Genomic DNA, 22,304 nt, shown 5'->3' on the forward strand with positions numbered 1-22,304 from the left:
AGGAAGGGAGGAAGGGAGGAAGGGAGGAAGGGAGGAAGGGAGGAAGGGAGGAAGGGAGGAAGGGAGGAAGGGAGGAAGGGAGGAAAGGAGGAAGGGAGGAAGGGAAAAGAAAAAAAAAAAAAAGAAGAAAAAAGAAAAAAAGAAAAAAGAGAAAAGAGGAAAAAGGAAAGAGGAAAGAGAAAGAAGGAAATAGAAAAAAATGAAAAACGGAAAAAAGGAAAAAGAAAAAAGAATAAAGATAAAAGAAAAAAGAAAAAAGAAAAAGGAAAAAAGAAAAAGGAAAAAAGAAAATAGAAAAGTGCTTTTCCTAAAATTCCTTTGTGACTGCTTGCAAATAGAGGTAGTTGACAAAAATCACTCTTTCACCACCTTTACAGTGGTGTTGCTCTCACAGCAGATCCAGCAGATGACAGAGCCATGGAGATTCTTGCCAGTATTAACTTGAATGGAAGACACATGCAGTCTTACAAACTGGCTTCTGAGATCCTGCATTAGAAGTTGAATACGGTGTAGTCGAATATGGCATAGACATTATTTTTTTACTACTCTGTGCACCATAACTCTTACCTTCAGAATTGTCAGGAATGAGTGACCCTAGAGAGGAAATAAAGAGCAGAGGTTGGTGTTCTTATTCCTGTGTCCATCCAAATAAAAAAATATTAGTTGAAAAATTCAATGTGCTCGTTTCAGTTGACCACCCAGGATGGATTCTCAGCTCCACGAGTGATTAATAGAATCATAGAATATCCTGAGGTGGAAGGAACCCACGGGGTTCAGTCCTTTTTGACTGCTAAGACAGAGCATTCATTCAAATTCAACTTAGTACCAACTAAAGCTCCCAGAATCCATCTTCCCTCTTCCCCTTTCTTTTGATCTGCCCTGGGAGAAAAGAGCTGCCTCCTTGAGCTGCCCTTTGATGGCAAATGGGTGTGTGGGCCTGGATTCACTTTCCCTTACAAAGATATTTAGAGGCTTAGGTGTGCTAGGGGCACACAGACAGCTGCACAGATCTTCTTAGAAGGCAAACAGTATCTTACGACACCTGAAATGACATTTGTGTTTGCATTTCTGCAAATGAGTCTTGGATATCGGTGATGACCCTGTATTTCAGTCTGAAATTAGACAAGGCACCTCAAAACTTGCAAAATCTCTCGTGCTCTCAATTTAATTCATTACTTACAGCATCTGGGAATCACATTTGGGTCACACCCTATGGTCCCATAGCAGCTCTGAAATGCATACTCCAAACAGATACACAATCAAGTACCAACGAAGACATCTGTAATCATCAGCATTTACTCTAACCTACGCTTTACCTCTTTCAGGATCTCCTTCAGGATCCTTTGAACGATTAACTGAAAAAAAAAAAAGAAGAAAAAAAAACAAAAAAGAAAAGAAAGAGAGAGCATGAAAACTCCACAGTGGAAGTGAAAGCTTAAATGTTAAACTTCCCATAAAATATTGGTGTCTGGAAGTTTTGGGTTTGGACAGCTTGATTCAAACAAATCAAGCAGGTGGTGTTACTGAATGGAAATCAATGTAGTTGTACTCTCTTCTCGTTCCTTTTCCCTCTCATTAGGAAGCTGAAGCCATTAAAAAAAATAACAAGCACATTTTGGTGCAGAGGGAGGAGCGTGAAGGTCAGCACCTCAGAGATGACCAGCATTGCCAAGATCAGAGCCAGGTTTTATGGCTCTGGACCACGTGGATGAGCTGAACCCAACAGTGAAAAGGAAGGATGGGGGAGAATGATTATTGGTTCCAAACATCTGCAGTTACTCCTCACACTTGGGCAAGGTCTGGTCTGGGTGCTTCACTCTTCACATCTCCACCTGGATGCCGTGTAAATAAGGATGGAATGAGGGCAGCAGAACTTGGAGCACATACAAGCTGCAGATGTTGGGAGAAAATGCCCGTACCTGAACAGAAGCAATAGTAGAACGCAATGATGATGGCCATGAGAAGGAGAACGGAGACTAAAGCAGTGACACCTATGAGGAGGTTGTGGTTCGCTTCAATCAATTTGGATACATCAAGGGTTTCTAGCAGAAAAAAAAAGAAAAAAGTTAGACTCTTGAATTTAGAAGCCTACATTGAAGCATTCAGTTGTGATTTCAAAGCAGGATTCAATCAAAACCCACAGGACTCCCGCGTCCTTCTGCAGAAAAGGAGGGGGCCTCACATGGCATTAAATGGTTTAGGCAACCAAATTCAGCCTCCCAGTGCGGGCAGTGTAGGATGACTCCACAAGGAGATAAGAGCAGAGCAAGTAGGTGGTTGGTTGTATTCCCACACTGTTCTCTCCTGTCTTCCAGTGAAGCACGGACCTCCCGAGTCACGTTTGTCTACAGAAGCATTTGATAGATTTTGTTTATAGGAACTTATCCAATCCTTCCTTTGAATTTGTGTTTTCTTTTGCTCTGCTATACAAAAATGAAACTGCTGTTAATGAGAGCTGGAATGGTGGAGCTGGAATGAATTAAACAGCTAGAGGTAGAGTGAGGAGAAGAGGGGGGTTGAACTCTTCATTTCCAGGAGAAGGAAATGACAGCTGTGGGAAATGAAAGTGTTGTTTCTGCATTGAACATTAAAAAGGACAATCTTTGATCTAAAGAATTAAGAATTAACATAAGAATTCGTAAGTAACGTAAGAATAATAAAGAATTAAGCCGTAACGTGTCCTTAGAAATAGCTGATGTAGAAAGCAAGAATACTGTACATGTTAGTAACATATTTTAGAAATGTAATCACTAAATTGCTTGATGGATGCTTTCTCACGATGCTGCAAATAATTTGAAGGTTCTAAACTATATGAGCACAGTATCCTGAAATAGGAAACATGTTGTAAGGCTGCTCATTAGACTGGTGGAAATACAACATATTTAACAAACTTTCGAGAGCCAGGGCCTTTACGCAGAGCAGAACTGTCTCGCTTTGTGGAAATGCTAGAATGCCATAGACAGACTCCAAGATGCTCCCCTCTATCCTCCTTATCTCTATGCAAGGACAGATGAATGACCAGAACAACCCAGTGTGAAGGGGAACCAATGTTAGAGGGGGGGGGTTAAACAATTAAAAGACTCTGTGTTTCTGCTGTAAAGCTGTCATCCGAAAAGTCATCACCAAAATGCTTGCAACTGTTAGAAGTCAATTAACCAATTAAGACGTGTGTGTTTGAGAAGCAAAGATTTGTGTCTACCACATCTACCCGGTATTTGTATGATTAGAGAAGAGTCGAGAAAGAGTGTGAACCTGCAGCACTCAGCCAATGAGGAACCAGGGGAGAAAGAGCTCAGCGTCAGGCAATAGGGATACAAGATGGAACCGTTGTTTTCTCGGGGCTCTCCTGCTTGCAACGGCGAATAAAAAATCTGCTTCATCAGAGAAACGGTCCTAGAAAATTCTTTGGATATTTCCAACGCAGCTGGAAGCCATGAACCACTTCCAGAACTGGAGAGCATCCCCTAGTGCCTGGATACAGGAATGCAAAAGGCTGCACTGCTTTTTAAAATGCATTTGTTTGATTGATTGACTGATTGATTGTTTACGAGAAGCTCTCAGATATTACAGGGAGGAGGCATTTACCTGCACGAGCCATCTGGAGCAGAAGCAGAACACAGAAGAAACAACTCATCTCAGGACTGTTCATCTGCCACACTGTTTCTTGCAGAGCTTTTAAATCTGACCTGAAAGGTAATTTAGAGCAAGCAGTGGCCAAAACAAAACCACATGATGAAAACATAGCCACTGATTCTATACTACTGCTTGATCTTTCCTGCTGGCAGGATGTTTGCACCTGAGTAGCTGACGCCTTGCTCAGCGCATGTTTATTTTTCTGTAACCATCAACTCTTTCACTTTCCTCCTTTCTCTGAGCTTTTATTGCTGTGCACAAGGTACGTGACAAACCTTCGGTCAGCTCGCTTGGCTTTTTCCTCTAAGTGTTTTGCCCCACCATATTTGCCCTACTCCTTTGTGCTGCTTGAGGGGACGAGGCAGAATTGGGTGGATGGGGGGAAGGTGGTTTTAGTTTGCTTTAGTTCACTTTTCTCCAGTCTTCTATCAATTAATTACCAATAAACTACACTAATCTCCCCTATACTGAGCCAGCGCCAGTAGTAACAATAATGAACGCATTCATTTCTTGTCCTCATCTCATCCAATGAGCCTTTTTCCATAGTATTTCTCCCCCCTCCCCTCCTCCCTGTGACTTTTACACAGACGTGCATGCGACATTTGCTGCATTTTGGGGTGACAGTACAGTCACCAGGTGCCTCAGCTGAAGGAATTTAGCACCAGGTCTCAAGACAAAGGCCGAGCATCCCAAATGTCAGCTGAACCACAGGTGGAGTCATTCGGACAGATGAATCCCGCCTTTAAACCAAATATAACTATTTTAAAAATAGGAGTCTCATCCACAGAAGCCAACGAATGGAAACATAATTTGAAGATACAGATCAGAAGAACATGAAAAAAAAAAAAAAAGAAATGGATATATGAGAATTTACCTGTACAGAAACCGGTGAACTCATAAATTCATCTGGAACTCTGACTGCACAGTTAAATATAAACAGCACATGGCACTGAAAGAAAGGCAATTATGGATCACATGAAAGAAGGTGGTGCTGGCATCTGTGGCCGTTCTTCCCCGTTGGTTGGACTTTGTTCCTCCTCTTTCTGAGCTTTATCAGTTTCCCATTTGCCTTTCCAGGTATATCTAAGTGGCAACAGGACAATTCTGATGTGAAAGACATTCTTCCCAGTTTGTTGTCTTGTCCAGATGCCAGATGCCCACCCAGCTGTTTTCCACTCCTCCCTCCTCAACAAGACACAGAAAAGAAGATGAAAAAGGTCATGAATTGAGATAAAGGCAAGGAGATCACTTAGCAGTTGTCACAACAGATAAAGCAGATTCACTTTGGTGAAAATTCAATTTGCCACAAATTAAAATAGATACGAGTGGTGAGAACCAGAGACAAAATTGAACCAACACTTTTCTTACTTCTGCTGCCCTTCTTGGGCTCAGTTTCACCCTTTTACCCCCAACCCCACTCCTCACTGAGTGGCACAGGACACAGGGAATGAGCAAATAATTGTCTTCCGCTCCTTCTTCCTCACACTTTTCCCTGCTGTGGGACCTTTCCCCACAGTGTGGGTCCTTTCCAGTGGCTGCAGTCCTTTAAGATCAACCTGCTCCACACTAAAGTCATCCTCTCCCCTTTATACGGGCATGAAAATCCAACACAGCCTGGCTGTTCAACTGATTTCTACTTCACTGAATGTTCCACTCAGTATCTCCACGAGGATATTACAGGAGACAGGATCAAAAGCCTATCACCAAGAGCAGGTGAACAGCTCCCTCTGCTTTCTTATCATCTACCAAGTTTGTGTAGAAGCCTTTCAGATTAATAAGGCATGATTTGCCCTTCACAGAGCCATGCTGACTGCACTCAATTACATTCTTGTTTTGTTTGGGGGAGGGGTTTCTCCAGCTCCTTTCCAGGGCCTGTGATGAAAAGGTTTGGCCTGTAGTTACCTGAGTCTTCCTTCTGCCTTCCTTGAAGTTGGAGTTGATGTTTGCTCTCTTCCTTCTCTCCAAACTGCTATGAGCTTCCAAAGATAACTGAGAGTGGTCTTTCAATGACATCAACCAGCTCCCTCAGACCTGGTGGATGCAGCCTGTTGGACTCCACGGATTCGTGTATGTTGTATTACTTTTGAGTACTCCCTGACACCAAGGACAGCCTTTTTCTTCCTCCTTCTTCTCTTTCTTGAAGAAAATTCAGTTTTGTTTCTAAGGCAGGCTAAAAAAACTTCGTAGAATCATAGAATGGCCTGTGCTGAAAAGCTTCAACCCCCTGCTATGTGCAGGGTTGCCAACCAGCAGCCCAGGCTGCCCACAGCCACATCCAGCCTGGCCTTGAATGCCTGCAGGGTTGGGGCATCCACAGCCTCCTTGGGCAACCTGTTCCAGTGCTTCACCACCCTCTGTGTGAAAAACTTCCTCCTAATATCTAACCTAAATCTCCCCTGTCTTAAAACCATTTAAAACCATTAAAGCCATTCTCCCTTGTCCTGTCACTATCAACCCATGTAACAGTGCTTGCTGCATCACATTTCAAAGAAGAAACAGTTGTGAGAGGTAATATTAAGAGGTGAGTCCAATGAAAATCCAAGAACACCTGCATTCAAAGGCATGATCTTCAAAGTCACCCCCGTTTCAAACCAAGTTCTCTCAGTGATATCTGCCAAGACCCAAGGACAAAGAGTCTCCATTTACAATGCACCTTGACAAGAAAGTACTGGCATTACAATAAAACAGCAGCTGACCTTCAGGCAGAGCTGTACCAGGAGTTAATCTTTAATATTTCGGTCTTCATTTCAGTTCCACTGTTCAGAGTTCACTCTCTTTGATCTACAGACTTAAGATGTGGAGTCCTTTCCTAATTGACAATAGCTGAAATACATTTTTAATTCTGAAATAAGGCTCAGTGTTGATTATAGGCCGTGGACATCCAACTCTTCCTCTCTGTAACACCAAAGAACCCTTTGCATCTAATTGCAACACAAGGATGCTTCCCTCCTATGGCAGGTAAGACATGGAGGAGACAATGAGGTTAAGTCCTGGGCAGAGGCTGATTCCCCCAACAGAGGGATAGGTGCAATCTGTAGATCCACAAAACATTGCCGTGTGCTGAGAACTCACTCTGTGCTGAGCAATGAACCTCCCGTGTGCTCACAATCAGCCTGTGCTATTTTTGCATCCCTCTTTCTTAGTGCTCTCTGGCCTGGCCAGACTCCATCTCAAGACGAAAGGAATTATTCATCTCCTTATCAACCTTAGTCCAGAGATAAGGAATGTTAATTGGTAGCAAGTGTTGCTGTGTCTTTTGAGATCTTCCTTACCAAACCTGCCTGACTTATCCACAAGGCTTACAGTTTCACACAACATCTAGAATTTCAGTTGCTGAGTCTTTTCACGGATGGATTCTGCAGATGGGGCCAAATTTTGATTAATCAGCAGAATGCAAAATTTTAACATGGATTTTACTAAAAGAACGTGAGTCACTCGCTCAGCGCAAAGAAGAAGATGCTGCTGGAGATGTTGATGCCCATGAACAGCACACTGACATAGGATGGAGATGGTTGGTGATAATAACTGTCCTGCCAGAGGGCAGGAGCAGGGCATCAAAGCACAGTTTGGAGGTCCTCCAGACACCTTTCATGGTTTTGTCTCCAATACCTTCTTGCATTCTGTCTTGCTTCTGTCTTCAGTGAGAAAGCTCCCCTTTGGGAATCCGAGACCCTGGATGTTAGTGAGAGGGTCTGGGGAATGGAAGACCTCCCTTCTGTCAGGGAAGAGGTGGTCCAGGAGCGCCTAGGCAACACCAATGTTCACAAATCCATGGGACCCGATGGGATGCATCCACAGGAGCTGAGGGAGCAGGCAGAGGTGATTGCTGGACCGCTTTCTGTCACCTTTGAGAGGTCTTGGAGGGTAGGGGAGGTGCCTGAAGACTGGAGGAGAGCCAATGTCACTCTGGTCTTCAAAAAGGGCAAGAAGGAAGAGCCAGGCAGTTATAGGCCAGTCAGCCTCATCTCTGTCCCTGGAAAGGTGATGGAACAGCTGTGCTGGATGCCATCTCCAGACAACTGGAAGAGAAAGAGGTTATCAGGAGCAGTCAGCATGGATTCACCAGGGGGAGGTCGTGCTTGACCAACCTGGTGGCCTTCTGTGATGTTGTCTCTGGCTGGGTGGATGGGGGGAGAGCAGTGGATGTAGCCTACCTTGATTTCAGCAAGGCATTTGATACTGTCCCCCACGATATCCTTATAACAAAGCTGAGGAAGTGTAGCTTAGATGAGTGGACAGTGAGGTGGGTTAAAAACTGGCTGACTGGCAGAGCACAGAGGGTCGATGTTGGTGGTGCAGAGGCCGGTTGGAGGCCTGTAACCAGCGGTGTTCCTCAGGGGTCGGTGCTGGGTCCGGTCTTGTTCAACATCTTCATCAATGACCTTGATGAGGGGATGGTGGCCACCCTCAGCAAGTTTGCTGATTATACGAAGCTGGGAGGATTGGCTGACAGCCTGAAGGCCGTGCTGCCATTCAGTGAGACCTGGAGAGGCTGGGGAGCTGGGCCAAAAAAAAAACCGGATGAGGTTTCACAGAAGCAAGTGTAGAGTCTTGCATCTGGGGAGGAATAATTGCATGCACCACTACAGGTTGGGGGATGAGCTGCTGGAGGGGAGCTCTGCGGAGAGGGAGCTGGGTGTCCTGGTGGACGACAGGTCGGCCATGAGCCAGCAGGCTCTGATCCAGGTCTGTAAGTATCTAAGGTGTGGGGGCTGAATGGCGAGGCCGGACTCTTTTCAGTGGTGAGTGGAGACAGGACGAGGGGAAACGGCCGGAAACTGCAGCATAGGAAGTTCTGCACCAATGTGCGAAAGGAACTTCTGTACAATGAGGTGAGGAGCACTGGAACAGGCTGCCCAGGGAGGTGGGGGAGTCTCCTGCTCTGGAGATGTTTAAGACCTGCCTGGATGCCGACCTGTGCGACCTGCTGTAGGGAACTGCTTTGGCAGGGGGTTGGACACGATGATCTCTGGAGGTCCCTTCCAACCCCTACAATTCTGTGATTCTGTGTGATCTCTGAGCAACGATCCATTGGTTGGGTGTGCATTAGGAAACAAGAAGTCATTCATTTCACAGTCAGGAAGTAAAGATTTTTCTAAACATCTGCCCACTTCATTGCCTTTGTGTTCATCGGCTTTTGCCCTTGTGCCTCCCATGCTGGAAACGTTCATCTCTCTGAGATGCAATACTGCATCTTCACTGACCTGCCTCAGCTCAGGTCTCAGAGGTACTCATTTCTCCTCGTTAGATGAGGAGGGTTTGAGTCTGATGAGCCCTGATGCACACACCTGTGAACACATAAGGCTCGTGTGGCCCCGTGTGAGCAAATTTCAACGTCATTTTGAGGAATTTGTGCTCCATGTAGAAGTCCTGTAACTGCCATGACATTGTCCAAGAGATGAGGAAACCCCAAAACCACATGGAGCCTTTCACAAACAGCTTCAAAGCGTACAGAATCAGACCACAGGTGGGTGCACAGCCCGCTGCTGCTTCTGCTTTCATTTTCACTTCTGTTCTGCTGTTTAATCAGTCACAGACACGGTGACAGGACAAAGCCAGTCTGTGACACAGAGGCACAGAAGATTCCCTTAGTCTTCCCAGTCGAATCTGGTGTAATTCTCTCTGAATGCACCCTGAGAGCGACATTCTGTGCACAGGGCTGTGACAGAATCCTTGCGCTTCAGGCTCATTGCAGGTACCAAAACACAGCCAGCCTGGGCATCTTCAGAGCTTCTTCCACCTGAAGCCACAGCAGTAATGCATAACCACAGCTCATCACTCCGTGATTCCTCTGATTCAAGACTGTGGTTGAGATTGATGATGCAGCAAAGTGCAGCTTGTGGATTTGCATGACACATCATTATGTTCCACTTTGGTGTATCTCTGATGTTTTATTAATATTGCAGGCATTATGTACATAAGCAAGTCATAAATCTTATTCTGCTAGATGTAACATGAGAGCAAACCCCATAAATACTCTCTGCCCCACGTTACACCCCAGGAGCCCTGTGCAAGGAAACACAGTGGCCGTGACCCAGTCCCAGTGCCCTGGCCATGCTGTAGCCTACAGGGCTCTGCTGTCATTTATCTGCTTCACAGGAGGCTGGAGGGGAAAGGAAAGCCCAATTACTGCAGCTACAGCCTGCAGGCCCTGAACGAGGAGACTCCAGGTGCACCAGGAGCCACGCATGCAGGAAGAAGCAGGCAGGAGACAGCTAGCAAAAAATAAGAGCACATCTGCGGCAGCGCTTCCTTGCTAGATTGCCTCTTCTTCATAATTGTTGGCAAGATTTTCCCCCTTTGCTTTCTTTCCAACTCTCAGAAATGTTCTTCCAACTCCTCAAATAGAACCATTTCTGGAGCTTCCGAGGAGGAACCGCGCAATTCTGGCAGCAGCAACAAGGGGCTGCAGTTCTACACAACAGGGGGAGGTGTTTGCAGAAGTCAGAGAGGAGAGTGTGATGTGTGGCTAGAAAAAGTATCTCGTGATTTGCCATTTTTCTGCAAGCAGAAGGAACATAAGAGCAGGAGATGCATGAGGAGGTGTACAAACAATACCATGATGTGTCTGAGGAGCGTATCACTTCAATTCCAGGGGGAAGGACTCCAACTCACCTTGTCCCTTTGATAGTGGACAACGGTGGCATCTGTGGGGGAAAAAATACACCGTGAGTGCTTGCTCAGTACCAATATGGGAATAGGGGAGAACCACCATTGGTTTGGGCAGCAGATGATGGGTTCTGCTCTGACTGCCCAACCCCGTTTGCCCACTCTGTGCAGGAAGATACGCAGGAGCTGAGATGATGGGCTTTGGGGCATTTTCCCATTGGTGGAGGCATTTTCTCTCTTTACATCTCAGCCTGCTGCTCTGCAATGAAATTCGAGCTGCAAGCAGAGCAAGGTGCACACGTGGTGGGATTACATCCCCTGCCTCCAACCACAGCATCCTCCCTTTTGCTGCTGCCTGCACTTGCAGAGCCACCTCTGAGATATTTCCCCACCCCTGTCTCTGTAAGCATCCTCCAGTGTGGGGCTGAGCCTTGGGCTGGGCTTGAAACAAACACCACAGGGAGGAGAAAATGAAGAAGGTGAACAGCAGAGTCTGAACTGAGAGATCCACCATGCATGCGGGATTTGTCAGCACAAGCACTGGGATGAAAGCAGCACGGAGAAATTCTCCCTTGATGAATAGTTTTGCGAGTCCCATCATGAAAGGAACTGGTGGGATGGCAAATGGGAGCTCATGGGAAGGGGATCCCCATGGAAAAGGGGTGCCCAGCACTCACAGTGTAGTTCTCCATAGTCAGTGGCTTCCATCTGCTGGCTGGGAACGTGCTGCTGCCTGGAGAGGAAAGGGAAATGGATTTGGGCTGTGTGTTTGCTGTGGGATATTCACTAAATGATGCCTCCTTGGGCACTGCGTTCGATCCAAACCCACAGCAATCTCTCATCCACCAGGTGCCCATGTTCTGTTGGAAATATTCCCATGAGGAAATGCTCTCTACCCCAGCAGGATGGAAATCCCATCTTATCTTGGGGGAACCCACAGATCACGCTGCCCTGCACAGGGTCCCAGCTGCACCTGAATCCCCCAGCCCTGACCAGGCCATTACTGCTCACCTTCGGCATCTCTCCCTGCAGGTACCTGCAAGAAGAAATGTCCCACATCAGAGCTGTGACAGCCTCGTGGATCCCTCACAGTTCCCACAAGCCCTCACCTTTCTTGACGGTCCAGAAGGTCGCTGCAGACAGGAGGAGGATGACAGTCACCGATGCCACACTCTGCACAGTGACTGCGGAGGCCTGCTGGTTGTTGGGGTCTGGGGACAGATTGGAGGCGTGGGGACAGAGAGCTTGGGGTTGATGGAGTGCGGTTGAGTCCGAAGGGAGTGATGTGGACACTGGGGTGTGTTGGGGACGTAGTGACAAAATGGGGACAAAGGAGAGTGAGAGGGAAGATTGGGATGCATGGGGACTGCAGGAGTAAAGGGGAAAGCCTCACCAGCACTTGTTGTCCCTTCTGTGGAGCCGGACACGTGGCCTGTTGGCACAAATGGATGGGCTGAGTATCTCCCCTGAACTCTCACCTCTGCATGAACACAGCCCCTGAATGCATTGGTAGGGGCACAGCTTGCAGCCGTGGGCAGGAGTCCGCTCAGCCAGCTCTGCCCCTGAGACACGTGGAACGATGCGGGTTCTCTCCCACATGGGTATCGATTATGGAAACTATGATGGATCAAGAAATGCATGGCAGAGATGCAGCTGTGCATTGTATGACACTGCAGCACAGCCCTCTTCTTTCCTTGCCGCTGGGGATAAGAAAGGACTAGTATGTTGCCCTGTCTAGATGGGATGGCAGCATCAAATTTACAAGACTGCATCCTGTGTTTCCCCTCCTGCCATCATCTAAAGGCTCTTTTTGGTGGCTTTGTTGAAGGTGGGGGCACCCAGACCCCAAAGCACACCGACATCTGGCCATCCCCACACCATGGCCACAGCATCATCTTCTTCCTGAGTAGGAACTCACACAGTAAGGAACAATCCCACTCCTGGAAATCGCTCCAATTTCCCTTCCATACGCTCATAAAGATATTGCAACAATCCTTGAAGCATCCTTACCCATCTTCAAAGGCTCCATGGCCACCCCCTATCTTTCCTTTCTTTTCCTGGGCACTGCAGAGCCCCATTTCTGCAGCGTGGGATGGAGAAGGGAATCCTTCCAGAACCAACCCCACTCTATGACATCTCTTGCTGCACATGGGATGTTCAGTCCCACCTGTGTCCCCACCACCCTGATCTCATGTCCCACCTGTGACACGCAGGTCCCGGGGAGCACTGAGGACAGAGATCCTCATCCAGTTTTTCTCATTCCTCTGCTCGTACAAACACTTGTAAGTCCCACTGCTTCTCTCAGTGATGCTCAGCAGCACAGAGTTGATGACCTTGCCCTCTTGGGCTTTCATGCTGTACACCTCCAACCCATCCTTGCAGAAGACAATTCGGGTAGCAGGAAACTGGTCCTGAAGAACACACTGAGCCAGGACAACGTCCCCTTCCTGAGCACTGGATGCATTAAGGTACAGGACAGGAGCCTGGAGAACACCTGGAGAGATGGCACAGGGATTCCACCAGCATCAGTACTTGAAAAACACCTTGTATCCCAAGGCATGGACAACCAGCACTCCAGGGGTGGACATTGGGAATTCATTGGGAAAGATTCCTTTCTCACTTTCCATCTCCTCCCCCACGAGGTTTTCATTTTCTGGACCCATTCTCACACTCACCATCAGTCCCGGAGCTGCAGATGTTCTGTGTGCTCCCACCAGTACCTGCACCATGAGATAGAGAGGGTTTTGGTTAGAGGGACACTGTCCTGCTCACCCACGTGTTCCTGCCCATGTCCCTGTTGCGGAGTAGGAGCAATCTCATCTGTGTTTTTGCATACTGCCTCTCCTCCATCTCCTTCTCAGCATATCTAAGCCCAGTCCAGATGTGTTTTCGGTTCCAGATGCAATCTCCTCAAATTCAAATTCAGACAGCATTCCTCATTCTCAAATTATTCATACATGCCTACACACATGTTCCTACTCATCTTCACCCTCAGCACCACCCCAAGAATATTACTGGTGGGTTTCCTGCTCCAGGCAGGGTTCCCTGCTCCCTAACTCACCAAGCACCAGCAGCAGGAGGGCAGAGACACGAGGACATGGCGTGGCCCATCCCGTCTGCACCCACATCTTTTGGAGATCTCTTCTCCCGGCACCTGCTTTGCTGTGAGCTGGGTGCAGATGGTCACAGGTTTGTCTTGTGAGCCTCGGACGTGTCCTGTGGTGCTTCTGCGGCTGATGGAGAGTTATTCACAGCGAGAGGCTGTGATGCAGCCTATGGTGCGTCTACTGCGTCAGCAGAGACACCGCTTTTATTTCAGGACACGTAGAGCCCTCAGCATGGTCCGCGTTTCCTGTTTCCTGAAGGGAGGAAACTTCTCCCTTCTCCCTCTTTTCCCCACATCTCCTTGCTGATCATGGCCTCATTCTGCATGCAGTGTCACTTTGGTTTCTTTAGGTCAGCTGTCCTCCTTGCTCTGTCTCCTCCAAACTGCTGACCACCCCTGGTCTTTCACAGAGTCATAAAAGAGAAAGGTTTGATTTGGAAGGGACCTTAAAAATAATACAGTTATCTATACCTAGATAGAATCATAGAATCTTACGTTCCATCCTTGAGCACCTCCAGAGATGGGGCACTGCTTCTCCGGGCAGCCTGTGCCAGTGCCTCAACACACACTGAATCAAGAATGTCTTCCCAGTGTCTGACATTAATCACCCCACATCTATTTTAAAACCTTTCTCTTTGTCCTGCCACTGCCAAACTGTGTAATCACTGTCCATCTTGTTTACAAGATCTCTTCAAATACAACCTCTCTGCGCCAGGCAGGGCATCTCTTCTGTGCTTTACACATATCCCCACTGCTCCTTTACTCTTTAGACTGCATTCTCAGCCCAATCTCACCCTCCAGGGAGCATCCCAGCAGTGAGAAGCCTGCAAACAACCCAAAGCCTTGAGTGCAGCCACACACTCTCCATCACCTGCAGAACTCCAACAGCAGAAAACTTCTTTGCACTCACTATCGCTGCCGTTGTCACCGCAAGGAAACAGCACTGCAGTTTCATTCCTTGCAGTAGAAGTAAACTAGCGCCTCTCCCCACTCCTCTGTCCCACAAAACGTTTTCTCTGGGCTCACAATTGAGAACGTGTCCCTGCTTGGATGTAGGGCTGATGGTGAAGTCAAGGGGCAGAGCAGGACCACGGCTGCAGTTCTGCTGTCTGCTCTGAGAATGGAGGAACTCAGCCACCGGGAGCTCTGGCCCTGCATCAGCCCACAGAGACGACCAACAGAGGGCTAGACGCAATCTGGAGACACACAAAACGTTGCCACGTGCTGGGAACTCACTCTGTGGTGTGTGATGAACTTCCTGCATGCTCAGAATCAGCCTGTGCTATTTTTGCATCACCCTTTCTTAGCGCTCTCTGGCCTGGCCAGACTACAGCTTCGTGCACACAGCAACGCCTCGTCTGTTTAGAAATGAGAACTTTCCTCCCACACAAGATTCACCCAACCGCTCCTTCAGAAAGATGCATTTCTCTGTGATGCTTTGCTTGCGTGGAGCTGGGCTTGAAGCAGCATTTAAAAGAGCAGCCCAGTGAGGGACCAAAAGCATGGAGGTGTGTGAGTGCAGAGGGCTGATGAGCTGCAAAGAACATCGGCTGTTTGCACGGCGTGACCACGGTTGCTTTGCTCTGTGCTGGACGATGAAGACAGGCCGAGTGTTTCCACTCAGCTTGGGAAGGGCTTGAGATCTGTGGGGCAGGATTCCCCTTGTGCTCGATCCATCTTCCAGCTGGCTTTTGATGAAAGGTGCTGTAAGTTGCCTGCTAGCAGTATTGAGCATGTCCTTAATCTTCAGGCAGAATTTTGCTGCTCTCGGTCTCCCAGATCAGGGCAGTTGTTGCACAGCGTGGATGAACAGAGAGCAAAAGCAAAGGTTTGGATTGTGTCATGGCCAGACTGTGGTCCAAACACCTACAATGAAACCCAAAAGCAGTTCAGGGATCGTTTATCAAAAAAGCTCTTGACCTTCTGTACCTGCTGCTAACGCAGAGATCTACCACCTGGTGATTTGCTTGCACCCAGTCTTTAGTGCACGCTCTGAAATGCTGCCATATTCAATGTGCTTTATCTCAAGAGAAGATGAATTATTAATCTCCTTATCAATCTGAGTCCAGAGGTAAGGGATGTTAATGGTTACACGTGTTGCTGTGTCTTTTGAGATCTTCAGTAGACATGCCTACATTACCTAAAAGGCTTTCACACAGTGTCTAGAATTCTCAGTTGCTGAGGCTCTTCTGTTCCCCGCATGGACTCTGCGGCTTGGGTTGAATTTTGGTCCATCAGCTGAATATAAAATCATAGCACAGACTCAGTCTCTGCATAAAAGGACACGTGGCACTGGCTCAGTGCTTAAAGAGGATGGTGGTGATGATGCCCACTGACACAGGATGGGTGTTTAAGTTCTTGTTGGTTGTAGCAACCAACAATCCTGTCAGGGGACAGGAGCAGGACATAAAAGTCACAGCTGCCCCAGTTCACAGGGACATCAGGCACCTTTCTTTCATCTCCCTTCCTTTATGATTTCTCAGGAAGGATCCGTTGATTGGGTGTGAATTCGGAAACAAAAAGCGATTTATTTCACAGTTAGCAGCAAGGATTTTTTTTGCCCACTTCTTTGCCTTTGTATCCTTTGACTTTGGAACTGATGTCTCGCGTGGTGCAAACATTCCATCTCTCTGAGGTCCATCCAGGTAATGCAGACACTTAACTGATCTACTTTCTACTTTTTTTACCTACTGCTCAGGTCGTGGAGGTTCTCATTTCTTCCCATTAGATGCAGGAGGGTTTGAGTCCGGTAAGCCTGATGCACACGCCTGTGAATGTTTAAGACTGAGCACTGAACAGAATGTCAAGTGAAGGGAATTGATAACTTGCTGGAAATAGGATCATGGTGCATTGTCCTTACTGCTTAGCACCACAATTCTAGGAGAAGAAACATCAGTCTCAACTTAAACATCCACAAGAGTCGTGGTTAAAGAATTACCACGTTGTTTCCTACTTTGCATCGCCAGCTCTCATTTTTAAGCATTTCTGGCTTTAATTAATGTACATTGCTACGAGATTCTAGCTCTCACGTCCTTCCTGGGCCAAAAAAATAAATGATTTTCAAACATCTTGCACCATGCTGATTCGCTAAATCTATGTATGTGTCCTGCACCTGGATCTTAATGCAAATATTATGAAAATCAGTTAAACAAAAAGCATTTTTCAAGAGGGAGAAAACTCCTTATCACCTGTGACTGATTGCACCTCTTACTGTTAGCTGTCACTAGCTGTGGCAGGAGAGAGGAATGTATTTATAAGGACAGGTGGCTGAATAGTGCTGGGCTTTTAAGAGCTCTTCCAGCTTTTGGGGCTTCTTACATTCACCATAATTGCTTATGGCGTGAGCTGCATTTGTCCCTAATAACTCTGCAGTATAAATGAAGAATAACACAAGATGAGCTGGAGAACAAATTAGAGGAATAAATGTGAGAACACACTGAAGAAACACAAAAGGAAATTACATGAACAGAAAGCGAAACCCCGTATCGAGAACGTTCCTAATATGTTCTGGGGTGCTTCGGGTCTAAAAGCAATTGGGGAAAAAATAAAGGAGGTCATAGAGGGTGAGGTTACAGAGAGTGGGACACAGCAATCAACCGGTCGTCGTGCTCAGCATTTCAAATGTGCCTCCATCATCACTACTTTTATGCACGTCAATTAAAAGGGCTCCACAAAGTAACTCCTGGTTACAAAGGGGCGGGTAGATATTGACAATAAATGAGCACCAAATGAACAACCTGTCTCTAAACTCTGGTCCTAGATTGGTTAGGCTCGCACCCGAATCTGGTAGTCCTCATACTGTTCCCTAGATGATCTTGACAGCTCCAGTTTTGCCTTTGCATGAAGCAAGGGGGAAGAAAGCAAAGATGGAAGAAACATCTCCAGCTCTCGCATGGCAGGAGGAACGTGAGCTGCTCCTTCCTGAACACTGCACTGGTTCAGCAGGCTCCCAGCTGCAAGCAATTAGCTTCTGCCTAACAAACACAGAACTTTCTAAGCATAAATCAAGTCTCAGTGTCCACATCACCACCAGAATGTGGCCGCGCACACTGAGATGCCCCGTGTGCGCTCAGGTGAATCAGCTTTGTGGAAGGGACAGTAAGCTGCTTTCTTGGAGGAAAACAAAAAGAAAAAATCATGTTTGAGTTACTGTTCATAAGAGAATAACTGGGGAATAAGCATTAAGCAGCAGCACGCAGCCTTGTTCTCTTGGTTCAGAGTCTGAAACTCAATAAAATTGTGTTGGTTGGTTTCTTTTCTCACTCCAGTGTAACACACAGCCCTTCATGGCATGCCAGGAATTTGGAGGGTTCTGCTGTCCTTTTTTTTCACATCTGATTCATGTTTATGAACTCCTGCAGGAGAGTGGAGTGACAGGGAGCTTTCCTACCTGTTTCTCACACTGTGAGGATCAGTGGTCAAGCACAGGAACGGCTGTAGTGGAGCTTGAGACCAACAAACCTGTATTACAGCATAGATTCATGGGCCAAACCAGAGTTTCAGTGGAGCTCCTAGATGCTAACAGGAGCTGCAGAGGCTTATGAGGTGTTGGTGGATATGAGGGTGGAGGCTCCAGCTCGTTACAAATTGCTCATTGCTCAGTTTCATCAACTGTGCAAGATTTGGGCCTGTCCCCACTTGGCCTTCCAGAACATGCAGTCAATATAAGCACTCCCTTGGGACAGGAATTCACACAAAAGGCAAAGTAACAGCAAGCAGCATTTTCCCTCTCATTAGAGGAGGGGGTAGGATGGGGGCTGTGTGACAAATAGGCTCAACTGCTGCGTTGACATATGTCTTGTTCAGGTGTATAAGCCACAATAAACCTCAACGTTACAATTCCTTGACCTGGAAAAGATTAGAACACCAGGTGGGTGCTGATTAAGAGGAAAACATCAGGTGGGTGATGACAACCATGGCCACAAATAGAAGGGGTGCAGACCAGGGACACTCGGTCTCCTGAAATCCTCTGTCACGACCCGAGGAGGAGTTCTGTCACTGGTTGTAAATGAGTCTGGGGTCCAGGCGGTCGTCGTGCCCCCTCCAACGTGAGTTGGGTTTGGCTTTTCCCAACAGCAGCGGGTTGGAGGGGCTGTAGGTTGGTCTCACTCTCTCCCTGCCCAAACAACTACCAGTTAACCACGTATGCAGACGTACCTGGAGAGATTTCTCTCTTCCCCATTAAGCCCCCATTGTTACTCACCAGATCTTCATAGTTTTATGAGACCAGATGCACTGGAGAGATGTTACTTCCATTTTAATAGGCCTCTCCTCCGACTGCTCTTTATTTTCTTAGTGCTGTGCTCTCAATTCACTCTTCTAGGGAGCATTTGGGACATCAGCCCTCTTGCTTCTCAGTCTCTTACAGCACCCCACAACAATTAATCAGTCACAGTTCACAGAGGGCTTGATTGCTCCTTCTCATGTACCTGTAGATACAGAGAATTCAAGGATGAGAGGGATGGGATTTTCCACTGAGTATAAAATTTCAGTGGTGCTTTGAGAATGAGGACTTGTCCCACAGGCAGCAGATCAGCCAAGACTGGTTTTTCCCCACCTTAATGCTTAATTAACTAATTTGAATCTGTAATTCAAATACAAAGTGCCTTTACTCACCGCTCGCAGAGGTGCACTCCTTTCATCCCAAAGATTTGCATTTTCTTAAGCTAAATTTGTGGAATGTGAGAAAACTGAACCTGCCCTGGTACAAAAGAAGAGTTGAATGGGACGCACCAACTACAAATGGCATCAATCACAGGAAGTAGGACAGACAGGAAGGGTCCCATCCAACCCAACCTTGAGCACCTCCAGGGATGGGGTACCCACAACCTCTCTGGGCAGGCTGTACCAGCGCCTCCCCATCCCCTGAGTGAAGAATTTCCTCCTAACATCCAACCTTAACCTCCCCTCTTAGTTTAAAACCGTTCCCTATTATCAGACTGTATAATCAGTCGCTCTTCATCTCGTTTATAGCCTCCCTCTAAATACAGCCTCTTGATGCAAGACAGGGCATTTTTCCCCCATGCCCTTGGCCTGTTTGACTCCATGCTCAGCCTCACCTCACCCTTCAGGGAGCACCCCAGTACTGAGAAGCAACCCGGCGCTGCCTCACTGCCTTACAGAACACCACCAGCTGAAAGCTTCTTTCCACTTTACATTACTTTTGCCATCACCACGAGGAAACTTAGCTGCTTCTTAGCACAGCACAAAGTGACAGTGGCAAAGCTGTGCCTCTCCACGCTCCCCTGTCCCCACAGGACGGTTTCTGTATGAGCAGAATACGACCGAAGTTTCAGTAAAAACAAGACAGAATCGAAGAAGCTGTGCGTTTCCATTCCCTTTTTTCTTCATAAAGGACTGGGATTGAGGCAGAAGGAGGAGAACAGACCTGTTGATTGAATAGCTGTGTGGATGGTTTTGAGCTCAGGGCTTTGAGTTTTGTGATCTAGAACATCCGACCTTCTACACTGAGTGAAGAGGAATTGCCACGGGCCATAGATCACTCCAAAACTAATGCCTCCTATTTATTCCCTTGGAAACCACAACAACGAGCACAGTAGCTCTGCTTGACAGAGCAAATTCTCAGCTACAAAACAGTATTTTTCACCAATCACCACCATCAGCAGTGAGTTTCCACCAGCAACAAACAAGAGGCCGCGTTGTCAAAACCTCCACCAGCAGAACTGACCACTGTCAGTGTCACCACTGTGCTCACACCCAGTGCTGGGTCTCCAACAACATTCAGCAAAGCCAGGGGACATTTCTCTCTGTTAACAGAGGCCTGATAAAAGCCTAGCAAAAAGACACGACCAAATATTTGAGTCGGAGACCCGACTGCACATTCCATCTGAAAACCTGCAGGTCGTGTATTTATATCAACTGAAAATGCAGTCGCAAATGTGAATCATTTAATATAATTTTTTTTTTTTTTTTGCAATTTTGAAGACTATTCTCAAATTCCTGCATCAAAACGGAAAGCGTGGATGCATTTATTTTTTTTTTCCACACCAGACTGCGTTCAATCAATGCATCAAAATGCGTTTGCCATGACTTGGTTTGGTGCTGCACTGTGCCCTCCCCACGCTGCGGTTTCAGCTGACAGTGCCCAGGGTGCACAGATGAGGGGTTGAGACACTGGCCGTGGGTTGGAAGTAGGAGGAGGTGGAAATCCTGCTGCAATTAGGAAATGATGACTTAATTGCTAATGCGGAAGCGTGGTGGGATGATTCACACAACTGGAATACGATGATTGAGGGCTCTAAGCGTTTCAGAAGGGATAGGCCAGGTAGGAGGGGTGGGGAATTGCCCTCTGCGTTAAAAAGTGGATGGGCTGAGAATAGCAAGGGATGTGAAAAACAACAAGGAGGGATTCTACAGGCACGCTGGTCAGCAGAGACAGGCCAAGGAGAGCGTACCTCTCTGATAGATGAGAAGGGAGAAGTGACTTAAGCAGACATGGAGGAGGCTGAAATAGACAGTGAGCTCATTGCCTCGGTCTTCACCAGGCTCCTACACCTCTCATGCTCCTTGAAACTCTGGGCAGGGGTCACAGGGGTGAAGCACCCCCCTCTGTAAGCACACAGGCTGCCTCACGAGGCTGAATGATGTGCATCCCAGGGTTCTGGAGGAGCGGGGTGATGTGGGGGCTGAGCCACTCTCCATCGTATTTGAAAAGCTGTGGCTGCCCAGGTGATGACTGGAAAAAGGGAAACGTCACTCTGCTTTCAGGAAGGGAGAAAGGAAGACTTGGGGAACTACAGGACGATAAGCTGCACCTCTGGGCCTGGGATATCATGGAACAGATCCTCCTGGAAGAGATGTTAGAGCACATGAAGAGATATTAAAGTGAGTGATCCGAGCCAGTCATGCCTGACCAATCCCACGCCTTCTGTGATGGAGTGACAGCATCAGTGGACAAAGGGAAAGCAACTGATGTCATCTACCTGGATTTGTGCAAGGCCTCTGACGTGGTCCTGCAGCACATCTGAAATGGAGAGGGATGGATAAGAAATTGTTTGGATTGGTTGCAGCCAGAGGGCTGTGGTCAACGGCTCTGTGTCCAGGTGGAGGCCAGTGAGACGTGGTGCTCCCCAAGGGTGCATCTTGGGCCTGGTAATCCTGAGCATCTTTATCAGTGACAGCGACGACGAGAGCGAGTGCGTCCACAGCAAAGCTGAGTGCTGCAGGTGACACAACAGAAGGGAGGGTTGCCATCCACAGGGACCTGGACAGGATGAGAAAGCGGGTCCGTGTGAACCTCAGAGAGTTGCATTTGGGTTGGGGCAATCCCAGGTATGAGTACAGAAAGAGGAAAACTTGTGACCGTCCCACAGGTAAAGAGGAATACGTGAGGGGACCTCATGTGGCATTTAATGGTTCGGTTTAGGCAATCAAATTCAGCCCACTAATGCAGAAGGAATCGGGTAAAGGTGAGGCAGGAAGGAGAGCAGCAGCATTTGCTTCTGGGAGAAGAAATGTGACACTCCATGAGTTATTCCTGCCAGACCTGGAGAGCACCCCATGGAATGTGAACACGGGAATGCCTCTGTGCTTCCATCATCACCCAGGACACCATCAGGATCCTGCTGGGACCCCCCCCCCAAATGATGGGGAACTCCCCAGGACCCCCCCCACTGAAAGGCAATCCCCCATTGATGGGGAAGCACCCCACACATCTGGGTGGGGTCAGAGAGGGGCTGAGCTCCCCCCACTGCTACTTATTGCATTTATTTATTAACCTCATCAGTAAAAACCACACAGTTTTCACCGCGTTTTGTTGCCTGTTCCTTTACGGGGAGGGGGAGGGAGGGGTTCCCAAACCCTTTGGTTCCCCCTGTCGACGAGGAGGGGCAGAGTGTTGGCCACGCCCCCCCCTCCTCCTCATCAGCATGCAGGCTCCACCCACATCTCTCCAAAACAACCCCCACCCCTGGGGCAGCCCTTCGGTTCCCCGCCC

General features: G+C 47.7%; 1 protein-coding gene across 13 annotated transcripts; it reads right to left on the reverse strand.

Moving 5' to 3' along the window:
* Nucleotides 1–310: 310 nt before the first annotated feature.
* Nucleotides 311–21,906, reverse strand: LOC122191926. Of its 13 annotated transcripts, XM_042892333.1 has the most exons (16): nt 21,292–21,906; nt 18,552–21,156; nt 13,304–18,464; nt 12,918–12,962; nt 12,443–12,736; nt 11,636–11,674; nt 11,352–11,534; nt 11,254–11,278; nt 10,920–10,975; nt 10,249–10,280; nt 4,508–4,582; nt 3,586–3,686; nt 1,920–2,042; nt 1,317–1,355; nt 568–594; nt 311–486 (listed from the first exon to the last, which is right to left on the reverse strand). In XM_042892333.1, exons 3-12 carry the CDS (start codon nt 13,368–13,370, stop codon nt 3,636–3,638), a joined length of 867 nt encoding a protein of 288 aa, XP_042748267.1. In that variant the 5' UTR covers nt 13,371–18,464; nt 18,552–21,156; nt 21,292–21,906; the 3' UTR covers nt 311–486; nt 568–594; nt 1,317–1,355; nt 1,920–2,042; nt 3,586–3,635. The 13 variants fall into 13 exon arrangements, with proteins under 13 accessions (XP_042748267.1, XP_042748268.1, XP_042748266.1 ...); XM_042892334.1 differs by having other exon boundaries at nt 311–1,355; nt 18,552–18,777; nt 20,764–21,156; XM_042892332.1 differs by having other exon boundaries at nt 311–594.
* Between the last annotated feature and the right edge of the window lie 398 nt (nt 21,907–22,304).

The sequence above is a fragment of the Lagopus leucura genome, unplaced genomic scaffold (assembly GCF_019238085.1).
Source record: "Lagopus leucura isolate 7727_CA_CO unplaced genomic scaffold, USGS_WTPT01 222-4_obj-0_obj, whole genome shotgun sequence".
NCBI classification, from domain to species: domain Eukaryota; kingdom Metazoa; phylum Chordata; class Aves; order Galliformes; family Phasianidae; genus Lagopus; species Lagopus leucura.

Excerpts from the sequence above, each read along its gene's own strand:
- LOC122191926 (XM_042892330.1), bottom strand. The coding sequence starts at position 13,370 with ATGTGGGTGCAGACGGGATGGGCCACGCCATGTCCTCGTGTCTCTGCC. Across the intron at positions 11,279-11,351 it reads CTTCTGGACCGTCAAGAAAG|GTACCTGCAGGGAGAGATGC; the intron begins GTGAGGGCTTGT and ends TTCTTCTTGCAG. Across the intron at positions 3,687-4,507 it reads GTTCACCGGTTTCTGTACAG|GTCAGATTTAAAAGCTCTGC; the intron begins GTAAATTCTCAT and ends ATTACCTTTCAG.